Source organism: Erythrolamprus reginae, chromosome 9 (assembly GCF_031021105.1).
Source record: "Erythrolamprus reginae isolate rEryReg1 chromosome 9, rEryReg1.hap1, whole genome shotgun sequence".
Lineage (NCBI taxonomy): Eukaryota > Metazoa > Chordata > Lepidosauria > Squamata > Dipsadidae > Erythrolamprus > Erythrolamprus reginae.
The window spans coordinates 52742999-52761365 of NC_091958.1; the positions used below are offsets into that span (position 1 = coordinate 52742999).

The 18367-nt window shown below is 41.4% G+C and overlaps 2 protein-coding genes across 4 annotated transcripts in view; one reads left to right on the forward strand and one right to left on the reverse strand.

Moving 5' to 3' along the window:
• LOC139172308 (myosin-16) overlaps positions 1-10985 on the reverse strand; it is a 67044-nt gene extending 56059 nt beyond the window's left edge. Inside the window, exons 1-2 of one of the 2 annotated variants that reach the window (XM_070761271.1) lie at positions 10882-10985; positions 1837-2122 (exon numbers count right to left, since the gene is read on the reverse strand). In XM_070761271.1, coding sequence (XP_070617372.1) covers positions 1837-2046 — 210 coding nt within the window. In that variant the 5' untranslated portion in view covers positions 2047-2122; positions 10882-10985. Of the gene's footprint in view, positions 1-1836; positions 2123-5485; positions 5633-10881 lie in introns of those variants that run through there. The other variant, XM_070761272.1, reaches the window with a different exon arrangement.
• Positions 10972-18367, forward strand: part of LOC139172309 (importin subunit alpha-1-like) — a 21959-nt gene continuing 14563 nt past the window's right edge. The window contains exons 1-3 of one of the 2 annotated variants that reach the window (XM_070761273.1): positions 10972-11088; positions 14776-14894; positions 17940-18074. In XM_070761273.1, coding sequence (XP_070617374.1) covers positions 14829-14894; positions 17940-18074 — 201 coding nt within the window. In that variant the 5' untranslated portion in view covers positions 10972-11088; positions 14776-14828. The remainder of the gene's footprint in view (positions 11089-14775; positions 14895-17939; positions 18075-18367) is intronic. The other variant, XM_070761274.1, reaches the window with a different exon arrangement.

An 18367-nucleotide genomic window follows, 5' to 3' on the forward strand; every position in this document is an offset into this window, starting at 1 on the left:
CGGGCCTTAGTTTGGGGACAGCTGGTTCCAGCGACTAGGCGGTTGCTGAAGATCAAAGCTGCTTGCAAATTCCTTTGTGAGATAAGGAGTCTCCAGTTTCACTGACTTACAAATTACAGCTTTCTAGCCTCTCCGCAGACAGGGCACTTTTCCTCCAAGAATTTTAGCAGGGAAATAACAGTTGGCTGGTGTAACCTGGCTGAAACCTCAAACATCAACCGACTCCATTGCAAAACATTGAAACATCACCCTGAATTTACATCTACATCTATAACTATGCTGCCAACAGTCTGACCTAACCGTAGTACACAAAATTATCTGCTACAACATGGAATCAACTACCCCCAGAGATTCATACCGCTCCCACTCTCCTAGCCTTTCAGAAGGGGCCATTGAGCAAGACCAACTAGTTCCGGCCAAGAAGAACGAAGGTTTGGGGTTTTATTTGGGTTTTTTTTAACTGTCTGATACCGTTATTGTTTTATTACATCTTTTACCTAAGAACGCCTCTACTTAAGAACTTTTCTAAATAAGCCTGCACTGGCTGCCGATCGGTTTCCGGTCACAATTCAAAGTGTTGGTAATGACCTTTAAAGCCCTACATGGCATTGGGCCAGAATACATCCAGAACCACCTTCTACCGCACGAATCCCAGCGGCCGATAAGGTCCCACAGAGCTGGCCTTCTCCGGGTCCCGTCGACCAAACAATGTCGTTTGGCGGGCCCCAGGGGAAGAGCCTTCTCTGTGGCGGCCCCGGCCCTCTGGAACCAACTCCCCCCAGAGATTAGAATGGCCCCCACCCTCCTTGTCTTTCGCAAATTACTTAAGACCCACCTTTGTCGCCAGGCATGGGGGAGTTAAGTTATCCTTTCCCCCTAGGCTACTACAAGTTATGCATGGTATGTTTGTGTGTATGTTTGGTTTTTTTTATAATAAGGGTTTTTTAGTTGTTTTTATTAATTGGATTGTTCATGTTGTTTTACCACTGTTGTTAGCCGCCCCGAGTCTGCGGAGAGGGGCGGCATACAAATCCAATAAATAATAATAATAAGAAGAAGAACTGGGTATTCAAGATTTTTCTATTTAAGAACCCGAGCCCGGAAAAATTTCCCAGGAAATTTGAGAAAACACTGTATATTTTTTTTATTACTGTTCACCACCCAGAGTCTGCATGGAGTTGCTTGGCTTATAAGTCTAATAAATTAAATTCTAAATATTATCTGTATTCTATTGTGATTAACAAGTGGAAACTTTGCCATTAGTCACTCCATGCAAATTTATTAGATTTGTATGCCGCCCCTCTCCACAGACTCGGGGCGGCTCACAGCAGTGATAAAACAATATACAGTAACAAATCTAACATTAAAAGTCTAACATAACAAATCTAATATTAAATGTCTAAAAGCCCCATTATTTAAAAAGCATACACACAAACATACCATACATAAAACTACATAGGCAAGGGGAGATGTCTCAGTTCCCCCATGCCTGACAGCAGAGGTGGGTTTTAAGGAGTTGTCAAAAGGCAAGGAGAGTGGGGGCAGTCCTAATCTCCAGGGGGAGCTGGTTCCAGAGGGTCGGGGCCACCACAGAAAAGGCTCTTCCCCTGGGTCCCACCAAATGACATTGTTTAGTCGACGGGACTCGGAGAAGGCCAACTCTGTGGGACCTAATCAGCCGATGGGATTATTGCGGCAGAAGGTGGTCTTGAAGATAGGTTCTAATGTTCTATCTCATCTTCCACGCCCCTTGATTTGAGCAACCCTGCCAGGTCCTAACTTAAGAGACATATGAAGTCCAAGTGGACTTTCCCCCCCCCTTTTCTATCAATTCACCTGATTGGTCACCGTCTTCACTGTGGTTTGAGTATCGGTTTCTGACTGGATCTCTCCAGCCACGAAACCTTCTTTCTCGTCCTTCACCCAACAGGATTTCTTGATGTCGTACGGTTTGCTGATGGCTTCGATCTTCTCCTTCTCGCTTGGAGCCAAGAAGGGCATGGGGTCCACGTCATCCCCACATTCTCCTTTATACGCACCAGGCATGTTGGCTTGGATTCAGGCGCGAGATGGATCCAGAAACGAAGAAAAGATGGAGGGAAGAGCACAACCCACAAAGTTCCTAGGAGATAAACATAGAATATATGACAAGCAGAAAAAGACCTCATGGTCCATCTAGTCTGCCCTTATACTATTTCCTGTATTTTATCTTAGGATGGATCTACGTTTATCCCAGGCATGTTTCAATTCAGTTACTGTTGATTTACTAACCGCATCTGCTGGAAATTTGTTCCAAGCATCTACTGCTCTTTCGGTAAAATAATATTTCCTCACGTTGCTTCTGATCTTTCCCCCAACTAACTTCAGATTGTGTCCCCTTGTTCTTGTGTTCACTTTCCTATTAAAAACACTTCCCTCCTGAACCTTATTTAACCCTTTAACATATTTAAATGTTTCGATCATGTCCCCCCTTTACCTTCTGCCCTCCAGACTATACAGATTGAATTCATGAAGTCTTTCCTGATACGTTTTATGCTTAAGACCTTCCACCCTTTTTGTAGCCCATCTTTGGACTCATTCAATTTTATCCATATCTTTTTGTAGGTGAGGTCTCCAGAACTGAACACAGTATTATTCCAAATGGGGTCTCACCAGCGCTCTATACAGCGGGATCACAATCTCCCTCTTCCTGCTTGTGATACCTCTAGCTATGCAGCCAAGCATTCTACTCGCTTTCCCTACCGCCTGACCGCACTATTCGCCCATTTTGAGATTGTCAGAAATCACTACCCCTAAATCCTTCTCATATTATTATGAATATTATTATATCTTTGCATGCCACCAATATGTCTTAAGATAGCCATCTATGTATTTATCCATCCCTCCATCCATCCATCCATCCCCAGTTCCATCTCTAATCCCTCTGTCCGGTTCTCATGCCAAAGTTCCAACCAACAATACCTCTTGAAGAACCAAGACCGAAATGTACCTTTAGTTGACGACTGGCTGGTTTCTTTTATACCATCCTATGCGTCGCCAGCTATCACTTACTCCTAGTAAATGCCAATGACTTTATCAACAGAAAGCTCATTGGATCAGGATCTTCTCCCTTAGGAGAGATCAAATAATGCAACAACTTCTTGGGAGATTTCTCCTTCCTATCTGTCTCCTTCTAGGGCATCTTGTGGACTTCTCTTTGCCACTCCAGGGATTGGAGAAGTCTGAAATAGACTCTCCTGCCTTGCATTTTTTGTTTCCTTTTTGAAGACAAGCCCTTCAGCTTTTACTTCAATGTAAAGCATGCTTCCCCATTCAAGCAGGCAACCCAACTTGGTGGAATCCAGGAATAGCTTTCATGCCAAATGGATGAGTTGGGGTTTTCGCTTTGGTCCAACTGAATTGGGAATCAACTGACTTTCTTACAATGCAACAACAATATAAAATAATAACAACAACAACAACAACAATATTAACAACAACAACAACAACAACAACAACAACAACAACAACAACAACAACAGAGTTGAAAGAGACCTTGGAGGTCTTCTAGTCCAACCCCCTGCTTAGGCAGGAAACCCTACACTACTTCAGACAGATGGTTTGTTTGTTTGTTTGTTTATTTGTTTGTTTATCTATCTATCTATCTATCTATCTATCTATCTATCTATCTATCTATCTATCTATCTATCTATCTATTTATTGGATTTGTATGCCGCCCCCTCTCCGTGATAAAAACAGCATGTAACAATCCAATACTAAAACAACTAAAAAACCCTTATTTATAAAACCAATCATACACACAAACATACCATGCATAAATTGTAGAGGCCTAGGGGGAATGAATATCTCAGTTCCCCCATGCCTGATGGCAGAGGTGGGTTTTAAGGAGCTTACGAAAGGCAAGGAGGGTGGGGGCAATTCTAATCTCTGGGGGGGGGTTGGTTCCAGAGGGCTGGGGCCGCCACAGAGAAGGCTCTTCCCCTGAGTCCTGCCAAACGACCTTGTTTAGTCGACAGGACCCAGAGAAGGCCAACTCTGTGGGACCTAACTGGTCACTGGGATTTGTGCGGCAGAAGGTGGTCCCGGAGATAATCTGGTCCGATGCCATGAAGGGCTTTATAGGTCATAACCAACACTTTGAATTGTGACCGGATACTGATCGGCAACTAATGCAGACTGCGGAGTGTTGGTGTGACATGGGCATATTATCCAACATCTGCTTAAAAACTTCCAGTGTTGGGTCATTTACAACTTCTGGATGCAAGCTGTTCCACTGATCAACCGTTCTGACTGTCAGGAAGTTTCTCCTTAGTTCCAAGTTACTTCTCTCCTTGTTTAGTTTCCACCCATTGCTTTTTGTTCTACCCTCAGGTGCTTGGAGAATAGGTTGACTCCCTCTTCTTTGTGGCAGCCCCTGAGATATTGGAAGGCTGCTATCATGTCTCATCTGGTCCTCCTTTTCATTAAACTAGCCATGCCCAATTCCTGCAACCGTTCTTCGAATGTTTTAGCCTCTAATCCCCTAATCATCTTTGTTGCTCTTCTCTGCACTTTTTCTAGAGTCTCAACATCCCTTTTGCATTGTGGCGACCAAAACTGAACGCAGGATTCCAGGTGTGGCCTTATAAAGTGGTATTAACCCTTCATGTGATCTTGATTCTATCCCTCTGTTAATGCAGCCTAGAACTGTGTTGGCTTTTTTGGCAGCTGCTGCACACGGCTGGCTCCTATTTAAATGGTTGTCCACTAGGACTTCAAGGTCCCTCTTACAGTTACTACTTGTTGAGCAATGCACCACATATACTGTACCTGTGCATTTTGTTTTTCTTGCCTAAATGTAGAACCTGACTTTTTTCACCATTGAATTTCATAAATGCCGCACGAATCCCAGCGACCAGTTAGGTCCCACAGAGTTGGCCTTCTCCGGGTCCCATCAACTAAACAATGTCGTTTGGCGGGACCCAGGGGAAGAGCCTTCTCTGTGGCTGCCCCGACCCTTTGGAACCAACTCCCCCCTGATATCAGAGTTGCCCCCACCCTCCTTGCCTTTCGTAAAGTTCTTAAGACCCATCTCTGTTGTCAGGCATGGGGGAACTGACACATCTCCCCCGGGCCTATACAGTTTATACATGGAATGTTTGTGTGTGTGTTTGCTTTTAATAATGGGGTTTGTAGTGTTTTTTAAATTATTAGATTTGTTTTTTACATTGTTCTTGTTATTGTTGTGAGCCGCCCCGAGTCTACGGAGAGGGGCGGCATACAAATCTAATAAAAAAATAAAATAAAATAAAATGAAATGAAATGAAATGAAATGAAATAATAAAATAAAATAAAATAAAATAAAATAAAATAAAATAAAATAAAATAAAATAAAATAAAATAAAATAAAATAAAATAAAATAAAATAAAATAAAATAAAATAAAATAAAATAAAATAACAAACAAACAAGTCACCAAGTTTGGAGAGACTTGCCTTAAAACTTACCTTACCATCCACAAGGGTGGGATTGTGAGATCTATTTATGTGTGCTGTAATTCTGGGAGTTGGAAATCCACACCCCTTATTGTTACAGAATTGAATTGAATAGAATAGAATAGAATTTATTGGCCAAGTGTGATTGGACACACAAGGGATTTGTCTTTGGTGCAGATGCTCTCAGCGTACATAGAAGAAAAAGAGAAATTTGTCAAGAATCTTGTGATACAACACTTAATGATTGTCATAGGGGTCAAATAAACAATGAAGAAACAATCAATATTAATAAAAATCTTAGGATACAAGCAACAAGTTGCAGTCATACAGTCATTGTTACCAAAGCAAAGAAAGGAACACTGGCCTGTGCAGTTCTACACAAAGGTCAGTTTCCTTGAAGTCCACGGGAAGAGGTGCAAACGAAGAGGACAATTGGTGGGGAAGAGAGAAAGGGTCAGGTGGAAGGGACACCTGAAAACAGAGACCTGCTCTCGGTCACTCTTAAAAGGCCCCCGAAATCACCCACACCCCACCTAAACAATTCTCCAAGGTACGGAGAGTTCATGTTTAGTTAGCATGGGAGAACAGTTAATATTTATTTTGTGCTGTGGTGTTGTTACTCTGAACTACTCTGAGGTGGTCAGAAGGAGCAGGTGGCAGCCAAGGTAAAAGAAGGTGTGGGCAGCAGGAGAATACAATCACACACACAAATGTGTGTATGCATGCATGAGTGTGTAAAAGCCCCGAGTTTACGGATAGGGGCGGCATACAAATCTAATAAATAAATATTTTTGCTGATAATGAAAAAGAAGGGAAACTAGTATAGATCTATTTCAAGATAGTACAGTATTTTGCTCTCACCGGCTAACTAATTACAGGAGGGAAGGAGACAGGTGATATGGAGATATAGAGATATATCCCCCTCTCTTCCGCCCTCTCTCTCCCCCTTTCTCTCCCATCATCTTTTCTTCCTTTTCCATCTTCCTCCATCCCTCCTTTGTTTTGCTTTTACCTTTTCCTTCCTTTCTTTTCCTTCTTTCCTTTTTCTTTTTCATCACCTTTTTTCTTCCTTTTCCTTTTTCCATTGTCCCTCCTTATTTCTTTCCTTTCCTTTCCTTTCTCTCTTCCTTCCTCTTTTTTCCTCCCTCTTTCCTTTCCTTTCTCTCTTCCTTCCTCTTTTTTCCTACCACCATTTTCTTTCCTTTCTCTTTTTTCCTCCCTCTTTCCTTTCCTTTCTCTCTTCCTTCCTCTTTTTTCCTCCCTCTTTCCTTTCTCTCTTCCTTCCTTTTTTCTCTCACCCTCTTTCCTTTCCTTTCTCTCTTCCTTCCTCTTTTTTCTACCACCCTTTTCTTTCCTTTCTTTTTTCCTCCCTCTTTCCTTTCTCTCTTCCTTTCTCTTTTTTCTCTCACCCTCTTTCCTTTCCTTTCTCTCTTCCTTCCTCTTTTTTCCTACCACCCTTTTCTTTCCTTTCTCTTTTTTCCTCCCTCTTTCGTTTCCTTTCGCTCTTCCTTCCTCTTTTTTCCTCCTACCCTTTCCTTTCCTTTCCTCTCCTTTCTCTTTTACCCCCTCTTTCCTTTCCCTTCTCTCTTCCTTTCTATTTTTCCTCCCTCTTTCCTTTCTCTTCCTTTCTATTTTTCCTCCCTCTTTCCTTTCCTTTCTCTCTTCCTTCCTCTCTTTTCCTCCCACCTCCTTTCCTTTCCTTACCTCTCCCCCTTTTTCTTCCTTTTCTTTCCTTCCTTTCCCATCACCTCCAATCCTTCCTCTTTTCCTTTTTCATCCCCTCCCTCCCTTCTCCCCCCAAACAGTCCTGCCTTCCACAATTCTCCCTCCTTCCTCCTTAAATCCAGGCTGAGCAAAAGGCTTCCTTGCTTGCTAGGTGCTTTCTTAGCCCCTAAACAAATACCAAGGAAGGCAGAGGCTTCTATTTTAATGGGGCGAGATCATTCCCAGCTGTTGCTACCCGTTCATAATATTCCCACCGGATTTCCAACCCCAGATCGAGCTGAGGTTTGGTCCAAAGAAGGACAAAACACTTATCTAAACATCTATTTTGAGAGATGGTTGATCCATGCTAAGAAAGTCTGGGATTGCCCAGGCAACAGTGTGTTGTTATAATTTGCAGAAAAAACAGATGGTCTGAAAAAGGGATGAATCCAACTCGAGGGATGCTTTCTCTTTCTTTCTTAAAAATTGCTCATCTGAAATTATTTCCAGAGAAGGCAGTGTGGTCCCTTGAATATCCACAGTGTCCTCCATTAGACTTGGTTTAAACCACATGTCTGCTAACACCTGTTCACACCCCTGGCTGACTCCTGATCTTGGTTTCACTAGCCAGTTATCAAGGCTTGCAGGAAAATAGTGATTTCCCCAAATCAGCTGTGACTCAGCACACGTTATTCAAAGCCCATCCCTTGGGCAGTTCTTTAAAGGAACGATTTTAATAAATTTTGCTGGAAGATAAATGTTAATTCAGGGGTAGGCATTTAAATACATGAAACTAGTAAAAGTAAAAAAACTTGAAATAATAAAAAAGCATTAGAAGTAATAATATTCATATACATGCAACAAGTAAAAATAAAGAAACAGTAAAGACAGGGGACAGAAGGCACACCCCTTACTGACCTCTTAGGAATCGGGAGAGGTCAACAGTGGAGAGTCTAAGGGTAAAAGTTTTAAGGATTAGGAAATGATACTACAGAGTCTGGCAGTGAGTTCCATGCATCAACTACTCGGTTACTAAAGTCGTATTTCCTGCACTTGAGTTTGGAGTGGTTTACTTTGAGTTTGCATCTGTTGTGTGCTCGTGTGTTGTTGTGGTTGAAGCTGAAGTAGTCATTGACAGGAAGGACGTTGTAGCCGGTGATTTTATGGGCTATGCTTAGGTCGTGTTTAAGGCGATGTAGTTCTAAGCTTTCTAAGCCAAGGTTTGTAAGTTTACTTTCGCAAGGCATTTGGTTGCAAGTGTAGGAGTGAAGATCTCTTCTGGTAAAGCATCTCTGGACATTTTCTAGGCACGTCACAAATTGTCCAACTTTTATTTCAATGTTTTTTCCCCTGTGTGTGTGTTTTGTTGTTTGTATTTCATGTGTTTAAATAAAGTCTAGTCTTTAAAAAAGAAAGAGCAGACCCCATTGGGGGATTCGAACCACTAACGGGTCTACTCAAAAGCAAGCCCTGATGCACTTAAAGAGGGTTTATTTCAGGGAATCATGCCAATCAACGCTGCTCTGCAACTTTTCAACCCTCCCCGTCATCCCAGGCTTGATAACAATTCACACGTGCAAAAAAAAAAAGTGTGCCTATCGTCCCGTCCAATTGTCTTCCCTTATCTATCTATCTATCTATCTATCTATCTATCTATCTATCTATCTATCTATCTATCTATCTATCTATCTATCTATCTCTATCTATCTATCTATCTATCTATCTATCTATCTCTATCTATCTATCTATCTATCTATCTATCTATATCTATCTATCTATCTATCTCTCTCTCTATCTATCTATCTATCTATCTATCTTATCTATCATCTATCTCTATCTATCTATCTTATCTATCTATCTATCATCTCTCTCTATCCTATCTATCTATCTATCTATCTATCTCTATCTATCTATCTATCTATCTATCTCTATCTATCTATCTATCTATCTATCTATATCTATCTATCTATCTATCTCTCTCTCTATCTATCTATCTATCTATCTATCTATCTTATCTATCATCTATCTCTATCTATCTATCTTATCTATCTATCTATCATCTCTCTCTATCCTATCTATCTATCTATCTATCTATCTATCTCTATCTATCTATCTATCTATCTTATCTATCTATCATCTATCTCTATCTATCTATCTTATCTATCTATCTATCATCTCTCTCTATCCTATCTATCTATCTATCTATCTATCTATCTCTATCTATCTATCTATCTATCTCTATCTATCTATCTATCTATCTATCTCTATCTATCTATCTATCTATCTATATCTATCTATCTATCTCTCTCTCTCTCTATCTATCTATCTATCTATCTATCTTATCTATCTATCATCTATCTCTATCTATCTATCTTATCTATCTATCTATCATCTCTCTCTATCCTATCTATCTATCTATCTATCTATCTATCTATCTATCTATATCTATCTATCTATATCTATCTATCTATCTATATCTATCTCTCTATCTATCTATCTATCTATCTATCTATCTATCTATCTATCTATCTCTATCTATCTATCTATCTCTATCTATCTATCTATCTATCTATCTATCTATCTATCTATCTACATATATGTATATACATATATCATATATATTCTCTCCTTATCTCCTATATCATATATATCCTCTTTTTCCTTCTATCTTTAGAAACATAGAAACATAGAAGTCTGACGGCAGAAAAAGACCCCATGGTCCATCTAGTCTGCCCTTATACTATTTTCTGTATTTTATCTTAGGATGGATATATGTTTATCCCAGGCATGTTTAAATTCAGTTACTGTGGATTTATCTACCACGTCTGCTGGAAGTTTGTTCCAAGGATCTACTACTCTTTCAGTAAAATAATATTTTCTCATGTTGCTTTTGATCTTTCCCCCAACTAACCTCAGATTGTGTCCCCTTGTTCTTGTGTTCACTTTCCTATTAAAAACACTTCCCTCCTGGACCTTATTTAACCCTTTAATATATTTAAATGTTTCGATCATGTCCCCCCTTTTCCTTCTGTCCTCCAGACTATACAGATTGAGTTCATTAAGTCTTTCCTGATACGTTTTATGCTTAAGACCTTCCACCTTTCTTGTAGCCCGTCTTTGGACCCGTTCAATTTTGTCAATATCTTTTTGTAGGTGAGGTCTCCAGAACTGAACACAGTACTCCAAATGTGGTCTCACCAGCATTCTATATAGCGGGATCATAATCTCCCTCTTCCTGCTTGTTATAACTCTAGCTATGCAGCCAAGCATCCTACTTGCTTTCCCTACTGCCTGACTGCACTGTTCACCCATTTTGAGACTGTCAGAAATCACTACGCCTAAATCCTTCTCTTCTGAAGTTTTTGCTAACACAGAACTGCCAATACAATAGTCAGATTGAGGATTCCTTTTCCCCAAGTGCATTATTTTACATTTGGAAACATTAAACTGCAGTTTCCATTGCTTTGACCATTTATCTAGTAAAGCTAAATCATTTACCATATTGCCGACGCCTCCAGGAATATCAACCCTATTGCACACTTTAGAGTCATCGGCAAATAGGCAAACCTTCCCTACCAGACCTTCCCCTATGTCACTCACATATTACTTATATATATTACTTCATGCCTACTCTCTTCCATATGTATTGTATATTGGACAAAGAATAAATAAATAAATAAAAATAAAATAAATAAAAAAGTTACCTGCCCTGTGCAGGCGCAGTAGGAACCCACTTGCCTGCAGTTTGGTCCCCTGAGGCTTAAGCCCAGAGCCCTGAAAAGGGGCGGAGCTTCTTGGGGTGTGTGTGAACCAATCAAAAGGCGAGGCTGGGTGATTGACCCATTTCCCGGGAAATTTAAGGGTTTCCCAGGGCAGCTGCAATTGCTAAAAGCATTTTGTACACGGAGACAGTGAGTAGCTGGGGTGTAATTTGCAATGGCTTTTCATTTATCGTGGAGGCCTGGGAGGCAGCTTTATAAATGCATTCAATTTTATGTCCAAGACATGTTATTCATTCTGGGTTGAGGGGGGTTTGCCTCTGCAAATGTTTAACTGTAAATAACAATTAAATGAAGGTTTGGTTTGTATAAAATTCTGTGCTTTTTTTTTTTTTTTTAAATCCAGTGGCTTTCAATGGCTGTGTTGAAACTGCATGCTTAACTTGGGTTGTTAGGTTTTTATTTTATTTCTAGTCCACCTCGAGGTGCAAATGTGCTTCCTCCTCCATTCCCCCCATAACAACCCTGTGAGGTAGGCAGGGCTGAGAGAGAAGGACTATAGCTCAGAGCTCCCCCTCTAAAGCGGTTTTCATGCCAAGAACTCATGGTTTATTTATATATTTTTTGAAATATTTTTACTGAATTTTTTTAAAAGGACAAACGAAGACATACAACATTGAACATTCAAGGAGCTGCCATCAGTGTTCCCTCTAATTTTTTTTTGGGGGGGGGCAGAAAAGTATAGTGTCTGAGCGGCAGTCCCTTCGGGACTGGGCGGCACAGAAATAATAAATAAACAAACAAACAAACAAACAAACAAATAAATAAAAAACCCACCCTGTTTTGCCTCAGAGAATTTCAAAATAAAATACTGTACTGTGTGTCTATAACAGTGAGCTCATAATAGGGCAACTCTATCAATATCAAAATGCCACTTAAATAGTTGAGCTACTTTCAAACGAGATTTTGATTTTCTTTCTCTCTTCCTTACTCCCATTCTTTTTCTTTCTCTTTTCCTTCCTCTCTTTTTTCTATCTGTTTCTCTCTCTTCCTCTCTCTCTCCTTCCCTTTCACTCTTTCCCTCTCGGCTTCTGGGCAGGTTTGGAAAACTCTGAGTTGATGATGATTTTTAAGTGAGCTATAGCTTAGAGGGAACTATGGCTGCCATTGCTCCGCTTATCTTAGAAGTCTAACTACTACAAAAAAAATAAAAACCTAACTATAATCAGATCAATAGAAAAATAGCATACATTTATATTAGGTATTTATTAAATTTAACTCTATATGTTAATTTAATTACTTTGTAAAATACTTATTCAAAAAATATAATATAGCGAATAGCATATCTAAGTTTATTCTACTATAAACATTTTTTAAAACTATTAAACTCTAACTTATAAAATTTCAAAACTATGGGTTCAAGTTCTTAATTCTTGTTGCTTTAACTTTTAATGTTGTTTTTCAAATCCCACCATTCATATAATTTGTTCCATATTTTATAATATTCTGTTTCTACTTGATTATTCAAGCATTTTGTCATCATGTCTAATTCTGCACATTCCATAATTTTTTTTATAAACTTCTGCATCCTTTGGTATTTCCTTATCTTTCCATTTCTTAGCCGGCTGCTTTAACTACTAGACCAAACTGGCTCTTCAGTGTGAAGTTAGCCCATAATAACTAAACCACAATTAACCCTGCATGTAGACGATACAATAATTAGGAGGCCTGGCTTCTCCAAATTCACCTGCTCATGGTGGAAAGTTAAGAAAGCTTAATGTCTCTTGTGAGTAGGTCTGGTGGGCTTGTAACTGACTTGTTTTAAATGCTAGTATAGAAACATAAAAGTCTGACGGCAGAAAAAGACCTCATGGTCCATCTAGTCTGCCCTTATACTCTTTTCTGTATTTTATCTTAGGATGGGTATATGTTTATCCCAGGCATGTTTAAATTAAGTTACTGTGGATTTATCCACCACGTCTGCTGGAAGTTTGTTTTAAAGTAATTTTGGCAGCTCTAGGTGGGCTACAAATTCTTTCTTTCCAAGGTGTGCTGTGAGTTGGCTTAGTTTGAAACTAAACTGCCCTGCCTTTTAAATTATTTCTCTGCCTCAACCCAAAATTAAATTTGCTGTAGCTTGCAAAGCAAACACACACTTTTCCTCCACCCTTAAAATGAATTTGGGGCTAATAATAACAAGAAGAACAACAACAATAACAACAGAGTTGGAAGGGACCTAGAGGTCTTCTAGTCCAACGCCCTGCTTAGGCAGGAAACCCTACCCTACTTCAGACAGATGGTTATCCAACATCTGCTTAAAAACTTCCAGGGTTGGGGCATGAAAGTAGAATTGAGGGGATGTCAGAAAAATGCTTGGCTGTATAGCTAGAGGTATAATAAGCAGGGAGAGGGAGATTGTGACCCCCTGTATAGAGCGCTGGTGAGACCCCATTTGGAATAATACTGTGTCCACTTCTGGAGACCTCAGCTACAAAAAGAGATGGATCAAATTGAAGGGGTCCAAAGACAGTTTACAAAAACGGTGGAAGGTCTTAAGCCTCAAACTTATCAGGAAAGACTTCATGAACTCAATCTGTATAGTCTGGACTGGAGGACAGAAGGGAAAAGGGGGGACATGATCGAAACATTTAAATAGGTGAAAGGGTTAAATAAGGTTCAGGAGGGAAGTGTTTTTAATAGGAAAGTGAACCCAAGAACAAGGGGGCACAATCTGAGGTTAGTTGGGGAAAATATCAGAAGCAACCTGAGAAAATATTATTTGACTGAAAGAGTAGTAGATCCTTGGAACAAACTTCCAGCAGACCTGGTTGGTAAATCCACAGGAACTGAATTTAAACTTGCCTGGGATAAACATAGGTCCACCCTAAGATAAAATACAGGAAATAGTATAAGGGCAGACTAGATGGGCCATTAGGTCTTTTTCTATACGGCAGGAGACGGTCCCGTAAATAGTAAACTGATGGCTGTAAGCTGCCACACTTACTCCGTGCCTTATCCTTGAGAATCTGGAAACATATTCACAGATCTCTATGGTGAGACCACATCTGAAATACTGTGTTCAGTTCTGGAGACCTCACCTACAAAGACATATGGATAAAAGTGAACGGGTCCAAAGACGGGCTACAAGAATAGTGGAAAGTCTTAAGCATAAAACTGATCAACTCAATCTGTAGAGTCTGGAGAACAGAGGGGAAAGGGGGGGGGGGGAAACGACACACGGCAGGATCGAAACATTTAAATATGTGAAAGGGTTAAATAAGGTTCAGGAGGGAAGTGTTTTTAGTAGGAAAGTGAACCCATGAACAAGGGGGCACAATCTGAGGTTAGTTGGGGGAAAGACCAGAAGCCAGGTGAGAAAATATTATTTGACTGAAAGAGTAGTAGATGCCTGGAACAAACTTCCAGCAGACCTGATTGGTAAATCCACAGGAACTGAATTTAAACATGCCTGGGATGAACATAGATCCATAGAAACACAGAAGACTGAGGGCAGAAAGAGACCTCCTGGTCCATCTAGTCTGCCCTTACACTATTTCCTGTATTTTATCTTACAATGGATATATGTTTATCCCAGGCATGTTTAAATTCAGTTACTCTGGATTTACCAACCACAGTAACTGAGTTTAAACACCCCCCAACTACCATCCTAAGATAAAATACAGGAAATAGTATAAGGGCAGACTAGATGGACCAGGAGGTCTTTTTATGCCGTCGATCTTCTATGTTTCTATGTTTCTAATCCTCAACACACAATTGTAAATGCTATTAAATCCATTAGGCGAATCCTATTGAGGCAGAGGACATTGTACTAGCTGGTGAAGTTGAGCTCCTGAGTCAACCCTTTTTCTGTTCACCTAGGTGTAAGAAGACATCCCTGGCCGACCTATCTGAGGTTTGCTCAGCGCTCCGCAATGTCTCCCACAAACGAACCAGCTGACCGAATGAAAAAATTCAAGAACAAAGGCAAGAACGTTGCAGTAAGTACTTCATGAAATCCCGAGGTTGCTCGGGAGGAGAAGAGGACAAAGTCCTAGCATACAGAAGTGATACCTACTACCTTGAGTTGCATGAGGGTTGTTAATTCATGGCGCCCAAGCCTGCCGGCAAAGACAGGTCTTTATGGCCTTACGGAAAGCCGATAGGGTGTGAGCAGTATGGACATCGTGGGGGGGGGGGAGCTGGTTCCATAGAACCGGGGCAGCCACAGAGAAGACCCTCCTCCGCGCCCCCACCAACCTGCATTGCTTAGTCCAGTGATTTTTAACCTTTTTTGAGCTGCGGCACATTTTTTACATATACAAAATCATGGGGCACATTGAGCAAGGGGGAGGGGGGGGGGCTAAAAAAGTTTGGACAAAAAAATTCTCTCTCTCTCTTCCTCCCTTTCGCTCTATTTCTCTCCCTCTTTCTCTCTCTTCCTTCCCCTCTCTCTCCATTCCTCTTTCTTTCTCTCTTCCTTCCTTCCTCTATTTTTTGCTCTCTTTATATCTCTCCCTCCTTCCCTGCCTCTCTTTCTCTCTCTCTTTCTTTCTCTTTCTCTCTTTCTCTTTTTCTTTCTTTCTCTCTCTCTCTTTCTTTCTTTCTCTCTCTTTCTTTCTCTTTCTCTCTTTCTTTCTTTCTCTCTCTCTCTTGCTTTCTCTCTCTCTCTTTCTTTCTCTTTCTCTCTTTCTCTTTTTCTTTCTTTCTCTCTCTTTCTCTCTTTCTCTTTTTCTTTCTTTCTCTCTCTCTCTTGCTTTCTTTCTCTCTCTTTCTTTCTCTTTCTCTCTTTCTTTCTTTCTCTCTCTCTCTTGCTTTCTTTCTCTCTCTTTCTTTCTCTTTCTCTCTTTCTCTTTTTCTTTCTTTCTCTCTCTCTCTTGCTTTCTTTCTCTCCCTTGCTGAGCTTCACGGCACACCTGACCATGTCTTGCGGCACACTGGTTGAAAAACACTGGCTTAGTCGATAGGACCCGGAGGGAGGCCAACTCTGTGTGTTCTTATTGGCCTCTGGGAGGTGTGCAACAAGAGATAGTCCCGTAAACCAGTGTTTCCCAACCTTGGCAACTTGAAGATATTTGGACTTCAACTCCCAGAATTCCCCAGCCAGCGTTCGCTGGCTGGGGAATTCTGGGAGTTGAAGTCCAAATATCTTCAAGTTGCCAAGATTGGGAAACACTGCCGTAAACAGTCTGGCCCTGAGCCACATAGGGTAGTGATGGTGACTTTTTGGGTCCCAAGTGCCCACACTCGTAATTCAATGCCTGAGGAGGCCGAAAACTGCTTTCCCTGTCCCCCCGGAGTCCCTCTGGAAGCCGGAAATGGCCTGTTTCCCAACTTCTGGTGGGCCCTGTCGGCTCGTGTTTCGCCCTCCCCAGGCTCCAAAGCAGGGCTTCCCAAACTTGGCAACTTTAAGACTTGTAGACTTCAACTCCCAGAATTCCTCCGGCAGCATAGCTGACTGGAGAATTCTGGGAGTTGAAGTCCACAAGTCTTAAAGTCGCCAAGTTTGGGGACCCCTGGTCCAAAGGCTTCCTTGGGGCCGGGGGAGGCTAAAAACACCCTCCCCAGCCACCCAGAGGCTCTCTGTGAGCCAAAAATCAGCTGGCTGGCACACACATGCAAGTTATTATTATTATTATTATTATTATTATTATTATTATTATTATTATTATTTATTAGACATTATATTAAACATATAATGCAGCAATAGGTTTACAAATCTAATAGTTAAAATATAGACGGAAAACCCTTAATCTAAAAACCCCACTCAATTTACTCAATCACACCCACATATAACAATTAATGGTCAGAACAAAATTGGGGGGAGGGCATATACTAGTTGCCGCACGCCTGGCTACATAGATGGGTCTTAAGGCTTTTTTGGAAGGCGAGAAGGGTGGGGGCAGTACAAATCTCTGAGGGGAGCTGATTCCCGAGGGCTGGGGCCGCCATAGAGAAGGCTCTTCCCCTAGGCCCCGCCAGACGACATTGTCTGGTCGATGGGACTGGAGAAGGCCAACTCTGTGGGATCTGATCAGTCGCTGGGATTTATGCGGCAGAAGGCGGTCCCATAAGTAATCTGGTCCGATGCCATGTAGGGCTTTATAGGTCATCACCCACACTTTGAATTGTGTCCGGAATTCAGGCCGCAGAGTGTTGTAGAAACATGGGTATATCTGGGGAGACCCATGACTGCTCGCGTGGCCGGATTTGTAGTTTCCGAACACTCTTCAGCGGTAGCCCCACATAGGGAGCGTTGCAGTAGTCAAACCTCAAGGTGATATGTTGGAGCTGAGTTTGCATGCCAGCAGATATGGCTCCACGTGGCACCTCTGCCATAGGTTCGCCATCACTGATATGGGTATATCTGGGGCTTTATATAGAGCTTTATAAGTAATAACCAACACCTTGAATTGTGCCCGGAAACTAATTGTGCCCGGAGACTAATAGGAAGCTAGTGTAGTTTGCGGAGCGTAGGTGTTATATGAGTGTACCGAGGTACATCCATGACAGCTCTCGCGACTGCATTCTGGACTATAGTGTTGCCTCGATTTTCGCGGGGGATGCGTTCTGAGACCGCCCGCGAAAGTCGAATTTCCGCAAAGTAGAGATGCGGAAGTAAATACACTATTTTTGGCTATGAACAGTATCACAACCCTTCCCTTAACACTTTAAACCCCTAAACTGCAATTTCTCATTCCCTTAGCAACCATTTAGATTATTACTCACCAGGTTTATTTATTAAAGTTTATTAAAAAAAAAATTTTATTAAAGGTGGACGAAAGTTTGGCGATGACGTATGACGTCATCGGGCGGGAAAAACCGTGGTATAGGGAAAAACCCCGCAAAGTATTTTTTGATTAATATTTTTGAAAAACCGTGGTATAGCCATTTCGCGAAGTTCGAACCCGCGAAAATCGAGGGACCACTGTATTTGCAGCCTCCGGACCCTCTTCAAGGGTAGCCCCGTGTAGAGCTCCCGATTGCATGGCTCACAACTGGCTGTTTTAAAAAAATCCGTAATGCTCGGCCCTCTTCCTTGGTAGGAAATCCGTAGACGGAAAATTGAAGTGACAATTGAACTCCGCAAAGCACGGAAAGATGAACAGATTTTGAAGCGAAGGAACCTCTGCCTTTTGGCTGAAGACAGCCTGACTCCCGAGAAAGATGAGAAAAACGTGGTATGCGTGGGTGGTGGTAGCAGTAGTACCTACTTCTGGAGATCTCCGTTCGAGAATACAGTAGTACCTCTAGATACGAGCTGCTCCACAGGCGAGTATTCCAAGTTACGAGCCACGAGGGGAGAGAAATTTCTGTTCCAGACCTGAGCTCAAATTCAGGATACGAGCCGAGCGTCCACTAGATGGCGCAGGAATCCTTGCTTTTGGTTACCTCGGAGGGGAAAAACAAAGTCTAAAGCCATTTGTTCCAGATGCGAGTTGCTCGACATACAAGCTCCCTTCTGGAACCAATT